The sequence below is a fragment of the Caretta caretta genome, chromosome 26, assembly GCF_965140235.1.
Source record: "Caretta caretta isolate rCarCar2 chromosome 26, rCarCar1.hap1, whole genome shotgun sequence".
Taxonomy (NCBI): Eukaryota; Metazoa; Chordata; order Testudines; family Cheloniidae; genus Caretta; species Caretta caretta.
This window is the reverse complement of record NC_134231.1, coordinates 14041247-14061184: the sequence shown is the minus strand read 5'-3', so window position 1 is coordinate 14061184 and position 19938 is coordinate 14041247. Positions and strand designations below refer to the sequence as shown.

At 49.0% G+C, this 19938-nt stretch overlaps 1 protein-coding gene across 3 annotated transcripts in view; it reads left to right on the top strand.

Moving 5' to 3' along the window:
• The first annotated feature begins 582 nt into the window (after positions 1–582).
• The window catches only part of TCF7L1 (transcription factor 7 like 1), a 104574-nt gene continuing 85218 nt past the window's right edge, over positions 583–19938 (top strand). The window contains exons 1-3 of one of the 3 annotated variants that reach the window (XM_048829475.2): positions 583–829; positions 919–988; positions 2324–2454. In XM_048829475.2, the coding sequence (XP_048685432.1) occupies positions 635–829; positions 919–988; positions 2324–2454 (396 nt within the window). In that variant the 5' untranslated portion in view covers positions 583–634. The remainder of the gene's footprint in view (positions 830–918; positions 989–2323; positions 2455–19938) is intronic. The other 2 variants (XM_048829474.2, XM_075123397.1) reach the window with 2 other exon arrangements.

The following is a 19938-nucleotide window of genomic DNA, read 5'->3' as shown; positions in this document are numbered from 1 at the left end:
GGGGTCCCGGCCTGGGGTGGCTGTGAGGGGAGCTGGGGGTCCCGGCCGGGGGGGCGGGGTGGCTGTGAGGGGAGCTGGGGGTCCCGGCCCGGGGGAGGGCGGGGGGGCTGTGAGGGGATCGGGGGAGCTGGGGGTCCGGGCCCGGGGGGGGCGGGGCTGTGAGGAGCTGGGGGTCCGGGCCCGGGGGGGGCGGGGCTGTGAGGAGCTGGGGGTCCCGGCCCGGGGGAGGGCGGGGGGGCTGTGAGGGGATCGGGGGAGCTGGGGGTCCCGGCCCGGGGGGGGCGGGGCTGTGAGGAGCTGGGGGTCCCGGCCCGGGGGAGGGCGGGGGGGCTGTGAGGGGATCGGGGGAGCTGGGGGTCCCGGCCCGGGGGGGCGGGGCTGTGAGGGGAGCTGGGGGTCCCGGCCCGGGGGGGGGGCGGTGGGGGGAACTGGGGGTCCCGCCCCGGCCGGTGTCAGCTTGCAGCGGGAGCTCCACCCCCCCGACCCCCCCGGCGGCGGGAGGGAGGGAGGGAGCGAGCGAGGGGCCGGCCCCGCCGGCGGGGGAGCGGGGAGGGGGGAGGCAGCCGCGCCCGCCCGCTGCCCGCTCCGCACTCGGCCGGCGCCGCGCCTCGAAGTTGGGCGGGCCGGGCGCACCATGCCCCAGCTGCCGCCCGCGGGCGGCGACGACCTGGGCGCCCCGGACGAGCTGATCCCCTTCCAGGACGAGGGCGACGAGCAGGACAAGGGCGCGGGGCGCGGCTCGGCCCACGGGGACCTGGACGAGCTCAAGTCCTCGCTGGTCCACGAGTCCGAGAACCGCCGCGCCAGCGCCTCGGGCTCCGACTCGGAGGTGAGGGGCCGGGGGGCCTGGGGGGCCGGGCGGCGCCGGGGGGGCTCGGGGCAGCGCTCACCCCTCTCCCCTTTGTGTCTCCCCCGCAGGCGGAGCGGCCGCCGCCGCCGCCGCAGCCCCGCGAAAGTTTCCAGAAGCCGCGGGACTATCTCGCCGAAGGTACCGACCCCTGCCCCGGCCCCCTGCGCCCCCCGGGGCCCCGGCCCCCCGCCCCCCAACCCGGCCCCCTGGGGTGCCTGCCCCCGCTGCTCCCCCGGGGCCCCCGTCCCGGCCCCCAACCCGCCCCCCTGGGGTGCCTGCCCCCGCTGCTCCCCCGGGGCCCCCGTCCCGGCCCCCAACCCGCCCCCCTGGGGTGCCTGCCCCCGCTGCTCCCCCGGGGCCCCCGTCCCGGCCCCCCGCCCCCCAACCCGGCCCCCCTGGGGTGCCTGCCCCCGCTGCTCCCCCGGGGCCCCCGTCCCGGCCCCCCGCCCCCCAACCCGGCCCCCCTGGGATCCCTGCCCCCGCTGCTCCCCCCGGGGCCCCCGGCCCGGCCCCCAGCCCGCCAACCCGGCCCCCTGGGGTGCCTGCCCCCGCTGCTCCCCCCGGGGCCCCTGTCCCGCCCCCCAAACCGCCCCCCTGGGATCCCTGCCCCCGCTGCTCTCGTCGGGGCTCCTGTCCCGGCCCCCAGCCCCCCTGGGATCCCTGCCCCCGCTGCTCTCGTCGGGGCTCCTGTCCCGGCTCTCTGCCCCCCAACCCGCCCCCATCTCTCTGGGGCTTCCCCCCGGGATCCCTGCCCCCGCTGCTCCCCTCGGGGCCGGCCTCCTGCCCCCCCCAACCCGCCCCCCTGGGGCTTCCCTCTGGGATCCCTGCCCTTCCCTAGCCTGCCCCCTCTGCTCCCCCTGTCCCGTGCCCCTTTCCCCAGCCCTCTTCCCACCCCTTCTGCCCCACAGCCCCCCGCTCTCTTCCCTCCCCAGTTACCCCTGCCCGCTTGCCCCCCTTCTGCTCCTTCACTCCCCTGCTCCCCACTTCCCCGCCCCATGCGCCTGTGCTCACCCTCCCTCCGCTTCCCTTTCCCCCCGGATCCCCCTCTGCGGGGCCGCCCCCGGCAGTTCGCCTTGGACGGGAAGTTTCCCTCGGGTCCCTGCGCGGCTCAGGGTCCCAGCCCCGGCCTGGAGGATCCCCCAGCCCTGCAGCCCTCCTCGGTGTTTACATCCTTCGGATACTTCCAGACGCTTAGCAAGACTTTTAACCTCTTTGTTTTCTTCGTCCGTGTCCGTCGCCCGCCCTCGGACTCTCTCCTCCTCCCCCCTGCTTACCCACCCCTTCCTCCCTGAGCTAGGCTTACTCAAGGGAAGTAACCTGAGTGTAGATACTCGAGTTAACTCTGCAGTGAAGACCTATTTCCCCCCCTTCTCTCCACCCCAGCTTTAACAACTTCAGCCGCTTCTACCATCTGCCTGCTCCCAGCCCCACCCTGGTGAAAGCCCCTGGCTGAGCCTTTTCTTTTCTCCCCAGTAGTGAGAAGACAGCAAGATGGAGGTTTCTTTAAGGGGCCCCCCTATCCAGGTTACCCCTTCCTGATGATCCCAGAGCTGGGCAGTCCCTACCTGCCCAACGGAGCCCTGTCCCCTGGCGGTGCTCACACAGTAAGTGCTGCTCACTTTGGTTTGGCCCCTCTGCTGTCAGGAGAACTCCTTTCTCCCTGCAGACACTGTTCAGCTGTTCTTTCACCCTAGCTGAGGAGAGACCCCTGATGTCCAGGGACAGTGTATGTGGTCAGTGGGGTGGGGGGCTTTTGCTGTCTTGCGGAGTAGAAATGTCTGCTCTGACTCTTGTTTTGCGGCGTTGATTGCATAAAAGTGGTCTTTTATAAAGTAGCTTGAGGCTGCATTCTCGTCCTACTGATCTGACAACATGAGTGCTGGGGAGACTGCCCCTATGGTGAAGTTAGATTGTTTCCTTTGGAAGCTGAAGAGATGGGTTGGGTGGTTTTTCGTATCCTCATTCGTTTCCATGGGGTGCATACGCTCCTCTTCACAAAGCGAGACCTCTAAAGAATTGGCAAGGATGAGGAAAGTGGCAGAGTTTTGCTCCCTGATTCATTCTTCCTCCTTCCTGGGTTGATCATTCAAGCTGATGCAGGCAGCGTGTAATACCCTAGTAGATCCCCACTAAAGTCAGGGTCCATCCCCATGACCCACGAGGATCAGTTTGTAAGGATGGGGCCCAAACTTGTCCTATTGCTCTTTAGGAAGTTATACCTTGTCAGGTTAATGATCATATATTTCAAACAAACACGCACATGCCCTAGTTTATTTGACTGATATCCCCTTAGATTATGAAAATAGAACTCCAGAATATCAAATCTAATTTTCCTTCTTTGATGTTGTTTGTTCACTTTTTGCATTTCTCTCAGCTTGGAAGGTGAAAGTAAGCCCCTTTCGCTTGCTGACCCGCAGTTTCATTGGGGGGTGAGGCCCATGTTTTCATGCTGTGACCCCAATCCTGCAATTGAATGGGCAAGGGAAGACCAAGTGACTTCACTGAGATGGCACAGGGGCTCCTGTGCTGATCTGATTGCACGATTGGGCCCTCTGTATCATGCTCCTGCTTTGAGCAGGGGGTTGGACTAGATGACCTCCTGAGGTCCCTTCCAACCCTGATATTCTATGATTCAATGTTAAGAAGCCCTTTGGGGGCTATTGTAATACAAATGATAATGCATTAGTACTGTGCTCTGATGCTTGGGTTGCAAACATTGCTCAGGAACGTTTGCTTTAAAATTGAAGATTCCAGTGCTGCAATTTGTTGCTCATACGTGGATTTCTGTGCCTGCGCAGACCCCCAGTGTCTTTAATGGGGGCGGCCCATGTGGACACAGCAGTCTGCCCGTGTGTGACAAATTGTAGGGTCAGGGCCGTGGTGTGTGTTTTGTAATTTCATGGAGTCGTTTCTCTTGGATCTGAGTGTTGTAAAAACTTTTTTTTACCACACAGGCACAAAAAATAAGGGATAGACTTGACTTGACAGTGTCTCTTTAATGAATATTTGAGGGGAGAATCCGAGATTCTCACTTGGTGGTGTATTTGTTTTGCTTAACTAGTTTCAGAGCAAGACCCCCAGCTCTTATCTGCTGGGGTGGAGCAGTTGATTCTGCAATAACTTTAAGTTCCACGCAAAAGAAACGTGCGTGCTGTTTCTGACTCTTGCCGTTTAAAATTTGAATGTAAATTCTGGATGGAAAACTAATAAAGAATCCAGTGGGGAGCCCTGTTACATGTGTAAACCTGAGAAACCTGACCATGGTTTTCTTCTGTTTGCCCTGCTTTTCTCATTTAAAGGGATCTTTTAGACTTTTTAAAGCTGTTAATGGGCTGACATTGTCTGTCTCTCCATCTGCGTTTAAAGAAGTGATTAAGCAAATTGACCAAGCGTTAGACAGAGTGCAAATGAGAGCAAATTGGAATTCCCCAGAACACAAACCAATGCCCCATCCCCAAATCCTTCTCTGCCCTCAGGAGCTCATTGTGTTCCGGTGGCCATTAGAGGTTCCCTGCCTGCATGCTTATCCCCAAACAGGAACCTATTATTATCCTTTCCTTGGTGAGGTGCACACCTTTATCAATGATCAGTGCCCTCCTCTGGGCTTCAGATTTAATTCTGGAACTTTTGTCGTTTAAGGTGAAGGGCCTGAACAAGATAAATGTGATGCCTGATTGGCTCTTAATAATGATTAAGAGAAGCCTGAGAAACTTTCCCAGCAGAACCGGTTAATTCTGCTGTCATCGTGCTTTTCAGCAATTGGAAGCTGCTCTATTCACTTGTGGCATTAAAACATACCTGGGGCATGGATGGCTTGTTTCCTTGTATGCCTGAAAGCAACTGGCGCGAGGACTTGTACAAATAATGCTCTAAACTAATAGGGTTAGTTAGCATCGAAGGCTTCTCAATTCTTGTATGTTTTATTGATTTGAAACGAAATGCTTTTAGTGACGTCCACTGTTCGGCCAGGTTTTAATGAATCCATTATTCACACTTGCCTTTGCTAAATTATAGATAGGAGGATTTTACATGCATTTCTACAAAGAGAACATAGAACAAGATATTGTTCCTTTAAGCTGTGACTTAAATTAATGCTAGCTTGTTTACACCTATCTCTAAAATACGTTATCTAAAACCAGCTGGCTTGAACAATCATTTAGTGTTAAATGATGTTTGAATTATTAGCCATTTGGTTGTTTGTTCATTAACATGGGTCAATACTGCATTCAGCTGTATGACATAACTGTATTTTAATTATACAGTTACTGATAATTAGGCATTAGAACTTTTGGGCTTTCATTTAGATCTTAACAGCTAGACTGTACTTGCCTCGAGGGCATGATTATACAAATATGCCTGTGTGGCAGACAGTTGTGTGATGGGTAAAGGTTATAGTTGCAGTTTGTCACCGTTATTTGTATTAATAAATTTCACAGATGATACTTGATTGGGAGGAATTGCAAATACCAGTGAGGACTAAGAAATAATAAAAAGGGACCAAGTAAGATTAGAAACATTAGCCATAAAATAATTAATATTTTTATTTAATAAATCTTGGAATACTGGGGAAATTCAAGAAGACCAGAAGCGAGCTAATGTGCCCATATTTTAAAAGGGTAAACAGGATAACCTGGGTAATTATAGGCTAGTTAGCCTGACATCGATCTCAGACAAAATAATGGAACAGCAGTATGTGACTTTGGGTACGTATACGCTACCCGCCGGATTGGCGGGCGGCGATCGATCCAGCAGGGGTCGATTTATCACGTCTAGTCTAGACGCTATAAATCGACCCCCGAGTGCTCTCCCATCGACTCCTGTACTCAACCGCTGCGAGAGGCGCAGGCGGAGTCGACGGGGGAGCGGCAGCAGTCGACTCACCGCGGTGAAGACACCACGGTAAGTTGATCAACTTAGATCAATTCTCTCTCCCCCCCCACCCCCCAGTGTAGACCAGGCGTCAATCAAAAAAGAACTAAGGGATGGTCATATAACTAAGGCTGGTAAAGAGGGCTACTTAGCTGAAGACCACCTCTTTTCCAACTTGATACAATTTTTTAGTGGGACTACAAGTGGTTGATAAAGGTAACTGTGTTGATGTAATATGCTTGGACTTCTTTTAGGCATTTGACTTAGTACTGCTCAACATTTTGACTAAAAAACTAGCATTGTTCAAAACCAGTGCAGCACATGTGTTTAAAAACAGGTTGACAGATCTCAAGACATATTTGTTAATGGGGAATAATAATTGAATGGGGGTATTCTGATGGGGTTCAGCAGGGACTTCTCATACAGGATTAGGTTGAGGATGTTTTTATCAGATATCTGGAAGAAAATATAAAATTTCATATAAAGTTTGCAAATGTGACTAATATTGGTGGGGCGGTAAATGATGATGAGGGCAGGTCACTGATACAGAGTGATCTGTATTTTTTTGGTAAGCTTGACACAATCAAATGCAATTCAGCCAAATGCATGATACATCTAGGGACAGAGAAAGGAGATCATGCTTACAGAATGGAAACTGCATCTTAGAGAGCAGTGATTCTGAAACAGACTTGGGGTGATAGTGAACCACCAAATGAACTTCAGCTCCCAGTGTGATGCTGTAGCTAAGGGCTTGTCTACATTACCCGTCTAGACGCGATAAATTGACCACCGAGCACTCTCCCGTCAACTCCGGTACTCCACCAGGGCGAGAGGCGCAGGCGGAGTCAATGGGAGAGGGTCAGCCGTTGACTTACCGCAGTGAAGACCCCACGGTAAGTAGATCTAAGTACATCGACTTCAGCTACGTTATTCCTGGGATGCATATGTAGGGGAACAGTGAGGTGGTGTATCTATGTATACACCAGAGATGAGACCATTACTAGAATATTGTGTCCAATTCTGGTAACCACACTTCAAAGAAGGTGCTGAAAATTTGGAGAGTGTTCAGGGAAGAGCTACAAGAGGATCTAAGGACTGGACAACATGCCTTACATGGAGAGACTTAAGAAGTTCAGTCTATTTATCCTATCAAACAGAAGGTTAAGAAGCAATTTGATCGCAGTCTAAATTAACCACCCAAGATGAGGATATGTGGAGGACTTGTTATTCCAGCAGACAAAAGCATAAAAAAAAAATAATCCAATAGTAGGAAATAGAAGCTAGACAAATTCAAACAGGAGGTAAAGTGCACATTTTTAAACTTAGCTTTGCAACAACTTTCCGAGGATTGTAGTGGATTGTGTATCATTTGACATCTTTAAATCAGGTTTGGGTGTCTTTCCAAAAGATATGTTACAGCTCAGTCAGAACTTGTGAAGTTGGTTTAGGAACCACTTGGTGAAATTTGATGGCCGTTGTTATGGAGGAGGTCAGACTATCTTAATGGTCCCATCTGGCCTTAAAATCCAAAACTGTTAGAATACTGCCTAGAGGCCCTAGCCAATGCGCTAGGCACGGTACAGACAGATAATCCCTGTCCTCATCCTGAAAAGCTTAGTTTAAGACAAGATTGAACAGATGAACTCAGCAAATGGGGAGGAAGGAGATGGTAATAGGAACAGTAGCATCCTTTGGCACAGAGAGGGTTTTTAGTAATTGAGACAAATAAAGGGATAGCCCTAGTCTTGACTGGCCATTATTCGCTGTCGGTGTTTTGTGGGTATCTCAGTAGAAATGAGTCTTAAAAGGAGACTTGAAGGAGGGTGGGGCTTTCTGGATTTTTTTTTTTTTTTTTGAGAGAGAGAGAGAGAGGATGTTCCAGGCATAAGGGAAGCATGGGGTGTGGAGCTCAAAGATGATTGTGGGAGAAACGGGCTCATGCATGGTAGAGGTTAACTGTTATTGATGGAGTGAAAGGTTGACAAAGCAGTAAGGTAACAGAGTGGAAAGGTAGGGCAGGGTTACTGGGAATGGATTTAAAGATGAATGCAAGAAGCTTATCTTGGATGCAGTGGAGAACGGGTGGGGGGTCAGAGGATGGAATGGAAGGGGTGATGTGATCAGGCCACTTAAAGGTTTTAGCATCTGGTTTGAATGGACCCATATGGGGACAAATTGAGATTCTTCCTGGAAATATGTAATTAATCTTTCTGGGCTGTGGGGTGGGTGTGGGAGTTTGGAAACAGATACTCAACAGGAGGAAGATGCTAGGAAAAGATTCTTGGAGTGATGATGGGCAGCAAATTAAAAATGAGTTTTCAGAGCCCTAAGTATCAGCAGTGCTGTTTTGAGCTGCAGAGACATTATCTCTTGATAGAAAGAACAGGAGTACGTGTGGCACCTTAGAGACTAACAAATTTATTTGAGCATGAGCTTTTGTGGGCTACAGCTCTCTAGATAGGGAACTAGCAGCTCCCATATATGAATGGCATCCACTGTTGAGGCATCACGTTATGAGAAAGATATTGACAAACTGGTTGGTGATCAGAGAAGAGCAACCAAAATGATCAGGATTCGTCTGTCTGTCTTGTGTTTCTATATGATACCTATAATGATGGTATCTAGCTGCTGGAGGGATTGACTGTGTAGAGATTAAAAGAGCCAAATATGTACAGCTTGGCTGTGAGACAATTAAGGAGTGTAAAAGCCAATGAATATTTCCTCTCCAACCTGCTGAGGATAGGGAGCAATTATTTAGGACAATATGTGGAGAACAGAACTGGGAACAATGGTATAAAATTAAGTAAAGGAATACTGTGATGCATTGAAAACTTAAAATTACAAGCTGTTATATTAAGTGTAAGGAACTTTCTGGTCTTGCTTGCAGGCTTCAGGGCTCTGCAGAACATGCAATCCGGGTTTTGTGCAATCAGTCTGCAAAGAGACAGCCTAGAGCAAGGTGGGGGGAGTTCTGCCTTAGGGAGCAGCCTGCTTTCTCTCTCTCTGTTTTTGTTCTCGTGTTAAGGTTCTGGATTCCAACGAAGTCGTGTTACACTGCAACCTTCTGGAAATAGCATTAGATGTTTGTATCTAAATTCTCTATGTATATGCCATGAGCATAAAAAATATTATCAGGAAAGCCATCCTGACAAGATGTTCTGCATTGTGGAGTCATTTCAGGGGGAGGGTAGAAGACCTATCACATTTCACACTTAAAACTAGACTAGCTAAATTCTACAACAGCAGGGCCCCAATTCTGGTTGGCCCCTACGCTCTTCTGTAATAAACATGATTAGTAATACTTTAGGTAAAAGTTCAGTAGGTTCTTGGGGGGGTACTCTGCTTGACTTAGCTTTCTTACATCTCTGCACTCTGTGGTACTTGGAAGGTTGGATGCCTTTTTCAGGCCTTGTAGTGCATTTTGTACCAAGCAGGACAGCTGATGATTGCAGCTGCATTTGGAATGCAGACTTCCACTCCTGTTAACATTTTAGTTCCATTGGGTTCTTCCCTCCTCTCAATGAACTCACATTTAAGAGACCCTCTCAGTTCCAGTCTAAGTATGGAGTTGCAAAGGGGGGGGGAAATGGGGGGTTGTCCCCTCCGGCCCCACCCCCCTTTTTTTGCTGCTTTATTACGTAAAAAGCCTGAGATTTTTTTCTACTTTTTTTTAACTTTAAAAATATCAGAAAAGTCAAATCTGTATTTCTGAAGGAAAAATCAGTCTCTTACTGATAAATACAGCCATTAACATGATGTAACAAATAAGAAAATGAAAAGCTGGGTCTGTATTCTATTCCATTTAACGCTAGGAAACTTGGAGTTAAGGTTCCATCTACCATTTTCACTCTGACCCTGGGTCAATGTCCGTTATATACTTATTCATCAGAAACCCTCCTTACTGCTCATCACATATCTTCTCTATATTTCCAGTGGCATCCAAACCTTTGCCTTGCATACTTATATAGTACATGATGCTTAGATCAGGAGTTGAGAGAGTTCAGCATCTCCGTCAGGGTTGTCTTGCAAACACTACTGGAAAATATTTCATGTGCAATGTGGGCCATAATTATGATGGTGCTGTTTCTAATATTGCTTTCTAACGGCATTTAACTCCCTAAGATATTTTGGGATACAGTTTGTATGAAAGACACGATGGCATATGAAACTGTCATATTGTTACTGTGCTCGTGTTACCAATACAGGTCTAGTTTCTGGGGTAAATATGATGACGAGTTGTCTTCTAATATCCAGTTATAGGGAGAGCCAATGCAGTGTGACTCTGAGTATGGATGTTCTTTCTAGGCAGCGATTTTTATATAATCACTCAATATGCTATTGCAAAAAGACCCATTCCCCTGTGCAACTTCTCGATTGGTCTGAACAATGGTAGCAAGTCGTATAAAAACACCGGTGAATGCCTAAGCCTCAGTTTCTCTGATAAGGCCACCCGTGGAGCTGCACAGGTGTTAGTGAGTCAGTGGGAGAGTTCCCAGACAAGTCCTGTGTAGAGCAGCGTAAATGTTTGAGGTTTTCTGCCTACTCTTGCAATGCAAACTATACTGGAAGGAAAATGCCCAGCTGGACAAGTAGCCGGTTACTTCCAAAGCAAAATATCTCCTTCAGTGTGGCAGGATGGATTGATTTAAATAAGCAATTTAAATCATGATTAAATCACCAAGTGGAGAGCCTCGATTTAAATAGTCAGTTGTAATCAACTTTTCCATTTGTACTGCAGTTATTTTCGAAGAAAGGTGTATTTTGATTGGTTGATATCACCATTGAAGCATCGTTGCTTTGCAACTAAATAGTGCTGTCACGCTAGATTTGGTACATCTTTTTGCTACTTAAGATATGCTATAACTATATATATGTATTTAAGCAATTATATACCTGTTTTCAGATTATTAATTAAACATTTTTAGTGTGTTAGAAAATGACGAATGATATATTGCTTATTTACTAGATAATTAACTTTTTGCTCATGATTTGTGTCAGGCTGCATTAGGGTGGTAACGGAAAATTTAATTAAACACACAAAACAGCATATACAATTTATTTTCGTTAACCAGAACAATCCCTTAATACAGTGCATGACCTACTGTGCCATATTTGTAAATCTTGACTTCAAAAATTAGATGTTTTCCCCCTGATTCTTTCTTTATACAGAAAAGCAGCCTTTAACTCAAAGTTCCTGACAGAGCTCATTGATTCAGCCTTTTGTATTTAGCTGTCTGAAGAGATTATAAGGCGTTTTTAGTCCTTAACATATTTTGTTTTAAATTCGGGTTTAATTTTGAAGAGATTTATTTTTTAAAAGGTAAACGTATTGTAACTCGAATAGAATAAAAAAATCCAAATTAAATAAAAAAAAGTAAGTGCGGAGTGCACTGTAATTGCTGGGCCGGGTTATTGTTGCCCTTAGGAGACCTGCTGATGGGTAAAGACCGTCACTCGTTTTGATTACAGTGCTTTGCGCCAGGTTTTGCTCAAACTCAGTAGCTCATGTGCTGGGAGGTGGCCTGACCTTGAGCTATAGGTGAAGCTGGCAGCAACTCTTAGAGTTAAGGTTTCCTCACGGTTTCCATTGTAAAAACCTTATTTATTAATGATAAAGCCTGCTGATAATTAGAAGCCAAATGTTAATTATTCAGGCTGAAGTTTTCCGTGCCTCAGGCGGATCGGATTTTTCGTCATTTCAGCAAAAATGTTGCAAGTGCTTCTGACGATGACCTTCGGGAAAATGTGTGTTGTGTTGGGAATGCTAAAAAATGTCTATAAGCCGTTTTGTTGGGAAGCCCGGATGCCTCTGCGCTTGGGAGAAGAGGCTTGAATTTTGACAGAGGGCTTGTCCTGGGGTCACAGAAGCGCCTCAGACTGTCCCTGTGAAATTCCATCAAAATCTGTGTGAGTTCTCTGCGTTTGGCCACCCCGCTGGCGGAATAGTCCATGTGTACTGAGCACGCGCTGTCTTAGGGCAGAAGGGGCTGAGCAGGACATTCCCTTCAGTTGCTTCTCCTGCCTGCGCGGGGCTGCTGTGGCACCAAGCACTGGTGCTGAGCATAGGGAGACTCTCCTGTGCTCCCTCCTGCGGGTGCCCAAGCAGGGTGGAAGAGAAAGAGGGGTGAGGCGCAAAGACAGATAAGGACAGGGGCAGATGTATGGGGGAACAGGAGCAGAAGGGAGGAGGTGCCGGTGCAGAAGGGTCTGTAACCACTAGAGAAAAACTCTTCTCCAGAACTAGGAATAGAATTTGGGGCTCCTGAGTGAAGCACATTGGCAAAACATGGCTCATCCTGTCTAGTGGCTCATCCAGCATAGAGGATAACAGCCTACTACTGTTACCAGTTATCCTTTTAGCTAAAGCAAAGTGGTCTGTGTTGTGGATCTGAAGTTTCCAATGCTGCTGCTGATTTATCAATATGGTTCCTCATGACAGGATTTCTTTCTTTTTTTTTAGTTTCATTTTTTAAAAACCTAGGAAATTACATACCCAAACATGGTTACAAGAAAATTAAGGTAGCAAAATTAGGTACTGCAAATGCAGGAAATTCCAGATTTAAAGTTCCCTGTGTGTGTGTTGTGATGCAGTCTGAAATGTTAGGTGCTTTTGAAAAATCTCACATTTAAGGTAAGTGATTTAGGGGCACACGTCCCATTGACTTCAATGAGACTTATGCTCCTAAATGGCTTAGGCTTTTAAATCTCATCCTTGGGTGCCGAAATCCAGACTTAGAAGCCTTAGTTTAGGCACTGGTTGCACCTAGTTCTGAACATTTTGGCCAGTCTTCAAATACCTCATCCCATGCTATTTTTCCATAGAATCTTTGTCTCATTCAGTGTACAGATCTATTTGGTCCCCATGTTCTGGATGGATCCCCAAAGGGGACCAAAAGGACCTCCGTTCACTGCATAGGATGGACCTACTCTGGGGATGAAACAGGTGCAGGGAAGAAGAGTATTTCTGTGGGACCCCTGCCTCATTTGTTGGAGAAGTTGGAAGATGTTTGATGGATGAGGCAAGAGATTACAGGAAGAGAGAGGATGGTTTCATGGTTAAGGCAATTGAACGCTGCCTTGGAGGACTGGATTGTATCCCTGCTTTTGCCATCGAGTTTCTGTGTGATTCTGGGCAAGTCGCTGAAACCAAACTTTGCACAGTAAGTGGTAACCTTGTTTTCTGGGTTCTCAGCTAGAGTCCCCTGCATCTGATTTGCACAAATTTTGCACTGCATCTGAAGTCAAGAGGAGCTGGGCTTGGAACATGTGAAATACTATAAAAATTCTGAGTAAATTAAAAAACAAACAGTTGTCCCAAAATGAGCAGGAACTTTTATTAATTTTGGCTTTAATGTCTCTGGCCCTCCGATCGCCATCTATGAAATCGGGGATAATACCATGTGTTCTCACAGGAGTGTTGTGAAGGTAGATTGATTAATGGTTATGAAGCACTGAGATATGGCAATGAGTGCCATGGCAAAGCCCAGGAGGAAATGAATTCTTTTGGATAGTGTGCAGTAAATATGGCCTAAGGCCACACATTTAACAGTGAGGATATAAAGAATATTAAGTAACTACCCATTCAGCACTCAGTGAGGCAGAAGTTCTGTGGAAAAGATAGCATATGATCATGCAATGAAAGACTGTATCATAATGCACACGCACAAGGGAGCTGAATTAATGTTGGACAGGCAACCGTAATTCTAGTATTTGCTGGCTTGGGAGTGCTTGACTTTACAACCCTAACATTTTCTTAAAATAGGTTTTTGTTTGTTTTTGTTTGGCTTTTTTGTAGGCAGTGCAAGAATCAGGATCCCTGGAACAAGAAGGTGGAGAGGGGCTCGAAAGCGAGTTCTGAGTAGAGCTTTGTGGAATTTTTTTGGCAACTCGTAAATCTGCTGAAAAATGCAGTGTCAGGGCAACTGAAACAATTCATGGATTCAGGTTGAATTTGGCGAATAGCTTCAGCCAAATGAAAAATGAGGAAAGTGTTTCTTTCAAAAAGGTCAAAGTGTGGTTGTGCATCGACCTGAACAAACACTTACCAGTTTTGTGTTTTGATGAGAAAAGTTGAAAAAAAATGGCAGTTTTGCTTTGAAACAAACTGAATCTTTTTGGACTTTTTGGTTCAGGGGCCAAACTGCAAAATCAGGTATTTGCTCAGCTGTAGTCCTGAGTTGTGGTGCCTTTTCCATCCTGGTGCTGTTTTTCTCCTTCTATTGGGGAGGTGTAATTGTTACTGTTAAAATATGGCATGGAATTCCCAGAAGACTCTGCACAGAGAAGATTTGAGCTTTGCTCTGGGGCAGACTTGGGATGAATAGTAATTAAAAAGAAAAGATAGGAAAAAGTTCATTCCATGGGTAAGTTCCTTTGCAAAAGTCATAAAGATTGCCACAAGCAATTTTGCTGGCTGATCCTAGCTGAGGGATTGACTAGTCCCTGTTTAGATTCCCTGGTATGTTTGAGGGAGCTGGATTTGCTTTTTTCAACTTTTTTGTAATGTATTCAGCTCTTTGGAAGTTGTGTGGATGTTGACAAGGCCTGAACCTGCCTCTTTTGTCTCCAGAGTATCTTCTTTTTTCTAACTGAGGTTGAAAGTCTGTTTTATATTTTGAATTGCTCTTTTGTTATGTTCTCATATTTACTGTAGCTGCGTCAACCCCTGAATCCTGAGGTACATTCTGACTTCAGAACAGCAGTGGAACGGGGCTTGATGGGATGAGTTGCAGCTGCTTCTGTACCTAATAAATGCACAGAACTCATGTAATGGTTTATGAGGAGTGAGTGAACTCTGGGATGGCTTTTTTTTCAATGTTACTAAAGGCTGTAAGAATGTGATCTGGGTGCACGGATGCCTGTGCATGGACAAGGAATGATTGACATCGTCGGGCTGGAGGTGAAGAAAGAAGCTGGTCTTAAACCAGTGACTCTCTAAAGCAGCCAATGCTATTGTGTGGGTATGCTGCTGCTTTCTGGATGAGTGCATTCCTGCAGTGTAAGGAAAGCATGACTGGAAGATAGCAGTGGGCTGATGGACTATTCTGTCGAAATACTTTTGTGGCTGTCATCACTAGTATCTGCGCCTGGCAAGCATAATGGATTTTATCCTCTCAAATACCCCTGTGAGGTAGGGACGTACCACCCTTCTGGTGCAGATTGGAACCGAGGCACAGGGTAGATCAAGTCACTTGCCTCAAGGGAATCTGTGCCAGAGCCAGGAAGTGAAGCCAAGTGTCTTGCACCCTAGTCCAGTGTCCTGTCCGCTAGCTTGTCCTGCTTAGCAGTCCACTCATGGACTCCAAAGTAAATGCTAGAGGTTTGTGCCTTCCCAGTCCCTTGTGATGAATTTAATAGACCTGGAGATCGGGAACATGGACAGATGGGTCTATGGAACAGACACTTACTGGTCAGTAATTGCGGGCGAGATTTCACAGATGGTTTCTGTAGCTAAACAGCCTTTCCCAGAATTCAGCTGGTCCCTGTTAGGACTAGGGTGGCCTGCTTTCACGAGAAGTGATGTTGCTACTTGTGTAACTTCTTAGAATGGAAAAATTCCCACAGAAATGCACTCGCCCAGTTAAACCCCAATAGCCTGATGAAATGAACAATGTCCCGTGTGTGTGTGTCTCCCCCCCGCCCCACTCCCAAAATCAATCCACCTCTGGCCTCCCACAGCTTCTGGACAGTGTTCTCTTAGGCTGTCTGCTCAGCTCCTCCCAGGAGCTTGTGTGAGGGGTGGAAGCTGCCCACCTTGTGTAAGAGTGGGGTGAGAGCATGGGTGCCTTCCCCCAGACCTCTTGATGAATCAGTGACACCGTCCCAGTAAATCAGTTGATGCTGGGCTGCCTCCTCCTCCCGCAGCCCTTAAATAAACCAACGAATGCCGTTGCCCCCACAAGAAATCCGTGCTGGGCAGACTCCTCACCAGTGAATCAGCCTATGTTCTTCCCCACTGAGCCCTCTGCTGGGATGGCTGGCCCCTCCAGATGCGCCCACTCACTGCCCCACTGCTGGGGTAATTGGGATCCCCTCACAATCTGCTCCAGAGAAAAAGGGTGTCAAGCCGGCCTTTGAGGGCAACCTATAACTCACCATTCCAGCTGGGCCCCCCTCCTGCTCAGAGCTGCCCTCACAGCACTGGCAGCTCAGCCTTTCCCCCTCCACCCACCCATTCCTTAATAGCGTGGTGTCTCCGCACACTAGCCGGCCTTCTCTGCATTGCCTACGCGCTCCAGCCACGTCTGGGAGGTTTCCTTCACAACCAGGAGGGCTGGATACGGAACGTTTTTTTTTCCTTTTTTTTTTTTCTAAATGTAAGCTGAGACTCTGCAGAAACTGCTGGCCTTGCCTGGGAAGGATTCCTGCTCGCCGCGGGTGAGCGGGGAAGTGGATTTTTCCAGCATGATTGAACCATGATGTTTCCTTGCTGGGAGAGGAAAAATCTGGCCTGATTCTTTCGGTGCCTCTTTGGAAGAAGAGGAGCTGTTTTGCAGTTTCCTCCCACACCCTGTGAGACTGGATTCCGCTGAGAAGGCCAGTCCATTTTCCCTGCCAAAGACCTCATTCTGGCTGGGTGTGGGAGGAAATGGGCAAGAGGGGCTTTTTCCCCGTGCACAAGGGCGGCACGTTTGTATAACTTTTGGTGGTGCCCAGAACAGATCCAAGTCGTGTCCCCCCCCCCCCCCCCCCCGGCCGCCGCCGCCTTGTAAGCCGATATATATATATATTTTAAAATAATGTAAAAATGGACTGGAAACAGTAAGCATTTAACAGTTTCCCTATATTGCATAATTTGGGGGTGTGGGGGAGGATGAGGACTCTGGCTGGAGGTGAGGGTTCTGGGGAGAGTCTGGGAGTTTGGGGTGTGGGAGGGGCTCTGGGCTAGGGCAGAGGGTTGGGATGTGGCGAGGGGATGAGAGCTGCAGGGTGAGTCTGGGGATTAGGGGTTTACGTTGCAGGAGGGGGCTCAGGGCTGGGGCGGGGGTTGAGGGCTCTGGCTGGTGGTGCTGGGGTGGGGCAGGGCTGGGGATGAGGAGTTTGGGGTGCAGGCAGGCTGCCTCAGGGCTGAGGCCAGAGAGGAAGACCCCCCTCTTCCCCCCCGCAGCACACTCGCCCTGCACCACGTGCTCCTAAGGGCCCCCTCAGGTCCACCAGGCAGGGCTGGGGGACCCTCCAGGGGAGGCACACGGGACAGCAGGCGGGGCTGGGGGAGAGACCTGGCCCTGAACACTGGTGGAGCCAGGCCCTGAATATTGCTGGAGCACGGGCACCACGGGCCCATATAACTCACTGCCCCTGCCCATGCAGTCATAGCTGGAATGGGGTGGGAGGGATTGGAGATCACAGAACAGGAACTTAACACCCCTTCTCCGCTGCACCGTCTTCATTTCCCCCAAACTTCCATGCAGCTGTAAGCAAATGTGAAGTCTGCCCTGTAGGGCGCGTTCAAAGAAGGCAGTAACCGGACTCTAAACGGGTTAACTAGAACTCTGCTGTCTGCAGCCTGGGGTTTCTGCTAGTGGATTTAGTAGCCCTTTGTCCCTGGGCACCTTTTTTGACATCTTGAGAGGCTGCAGTGCCAAGAGGAAGCTGTGCTAATGGGCCACTTGTAATTGTTGTAAGGCCCGTTTACTTTCTTAAACAGTGGACACTTCTCCCTACCCTGAAAATGTCCTGCAAAGAGATACAGATTGTGGCTGAATATACTGTTTGTTTAGCTTTCAGTGTAAGCTGCTTTTTCATTATGTTGCCAGGCTCCTCTAAGCGAGCTGTGGAATTTAGCAAGGACCAATTACAAGGTGTCTATTTAGTAGTTATTAGATTGGAATGCTTGCTTCTGCCAATCAAGATGTTTCAGGCAAGACTCTCCCTCTATTTTGGCAAGAGATTCACAGAGCAGCCCACTTGAAGGAACAACTGTCAAAGTGCTAGAAGTGTTCCAAGACGATGGAGCATTTTCTTGTTTCTCCAGTGCAATGCAGCAGAGGCTCATCTCTCTCCAAGAACTGGGTGTGAAACAATTACTGAGGTTAGTCTGTGTATAGGAGTTGTAAACCATGAGGTTGAAAAGGAGTATTTCTGAAGTCCAGACCCCTACGCCCAGGGAAATGGTAGCCTTCCAAAGAAGCTCTCCAGTCCCTGGAAGTGGTTGTGAGTGTTTAGTTTTGGATAGCCCACACTTAGACTAGGGGGGGAGGGATAGCTCAGTGGTTTGAGCATTGGCCTGCTAAACCCAGGGTTGTGAGTTCAATCCTTGAGGGGGCCATTGAGGGATCTTGGGGAAAAAAATGGGGATTGGTCCTGCTTTGAGCAGGGGGTTGGACTAGATGACCTCCTGAGGTCCCTTCCAACCCGAATATTCTATGATTTCAGACAGATTAATTTAGAAGGTCCCGCTCTTCTGAAATCCTCAGATGCACTATGATTCCTGGACCATGCACCTGCATGGGGCGTATAGCGCGTCGCTCAGCTTGTATGAGGAAAAGTACAGCAGAACCTCAGAGTTATGAACACCAGAGTTACGAACTGACCCGTCAACCACACACCTCATTTGGAACGAGAAGTACGCAATCAGGCAGAGACAAAAAAAGTTACAAGTACAGTACAGTACTGTTAAATGTAAACTACTAAAAGAAAGAGAAAGTTTAAAAATAAAGATTTGACAAGGTGAGGAAACTGTTTCTCTTCTTGTTTCATTTAAATTAACATCGTTAAAATACTCCTGAGGGCATTCTGTGCCGAAAAATTAAAAATTCTGCACACAATATATTAAAATTCTGCAAATTTTATTTGTCAAATAAATATGGAGGTTCCAGCATGGCATTGGGGAGCACAGGCCACTGGCTGCACAGAGGTGGAAATAACTGTACAGCTCCCGCCACCCTGGACACGGTGAGGGTGCACCCAACCCTGACACAGCGCAAGGACTGGGCCTGCCCCAGAAACACCCCCCCACTCCCTCCATGCCAGGTGTACTAGGTGTGGGAAGGCAGGTTCCAAGGGTGGAGGGGCTTAGTGTGGGGGGTCCAGGTGTGGGTTGAGAGGGTTCTGTGTGGGGCAGTCTAAGTGTGAGCAGCTCAGTGGGGGATCTGGGTGTGGGAGGGATCTGGATGTACAGGGGTTTGTTGAGAGGTTCTGGGTGCAACGGTAATGCGACTCTGCAGGGGGCTCTAGGTGCAGGTGGTTGGGGCTCAGCAGAGGGGATCTGGATGTGGGAGGTACAGAGCTCCGCAGGGGGTGGGAGGCTCAGTGGAGGGTCCAGGTGCTGGGGTAGTGGAGCTCATCGGGAGGGGGTGCTGAGTGCAGGGTGGGGGGGGTGAAGCTCGGTGGGAGGGTCTGGGTATGAGGAGGTCTGGATGCATGAGGGTTGGGTGGATGGGGGAGCATCTCCCTGTACAAGTATCCCTCCTCCTGGAGCTGAGGAGCGATGAGTGCAGGAAGCAGGGTGCAGGGGGAGAGAGTTTGCAGAGCTTCCTGCAGCTGGGAGAGAAATCTGGGGGTGGGTCTGACCCAGCCCCAGATGCCGTGCAGAGGAAGTCCCATCCTCCCCAGCCCAGCCAGGACTAGCAGCTGAGCCCGGAGCAGGGTAGGGAGCCCGGTCTTCCCCAGTCCTGCCCCATCGTGATTTACCTCTCTGCTGGCTGCCCTGGCACCTGAAACATACTGCTGGGGAGGGTCGCATGACCACTCTTGTGGCTTCCTTTTGCTTCCCTGTCAGAAAGTCATTTTTCTGTGGGCGACATAAATTCTGCACATGCGCAGTGGCGCAGAATTCCCCCAAGGCGTATTAAAAGCAGCATTTTTCTTCTTTATAGTAAAGTTTCAAAGTAGAATTAAGCCAATGTTCAGTGGTAAACTTTTAAAAGAACCACTATAACATTTTGTTCACAGTTACGAACAACTTCCATTCCCAAGGTGTTTGTAACTTGAGGTTCTACCCTATTGTGCCTGAGGCCTAAATCTGGATAGAGGGTGAGAGGCTTGTGTTTTCCCTGGAGATGGCAGAGGCATTCCTGTGTGTTTTTCCTGTTACTTTTGGGTGGAATGTGTCCAGGTATGGCATGACTGTTGAAGGCCTCTAGTATGGTGTTGCTATGGTGTATGCCCCTGCTGCACACCAGTGTGCTGAGATGGTGTCGTGATTTCCTCTCTTCTGGAGAAGGACCAGGGTGTTGGGGGTGGATTCCCCCAGTCACTTTGCGGCACTTGAGGTGGTG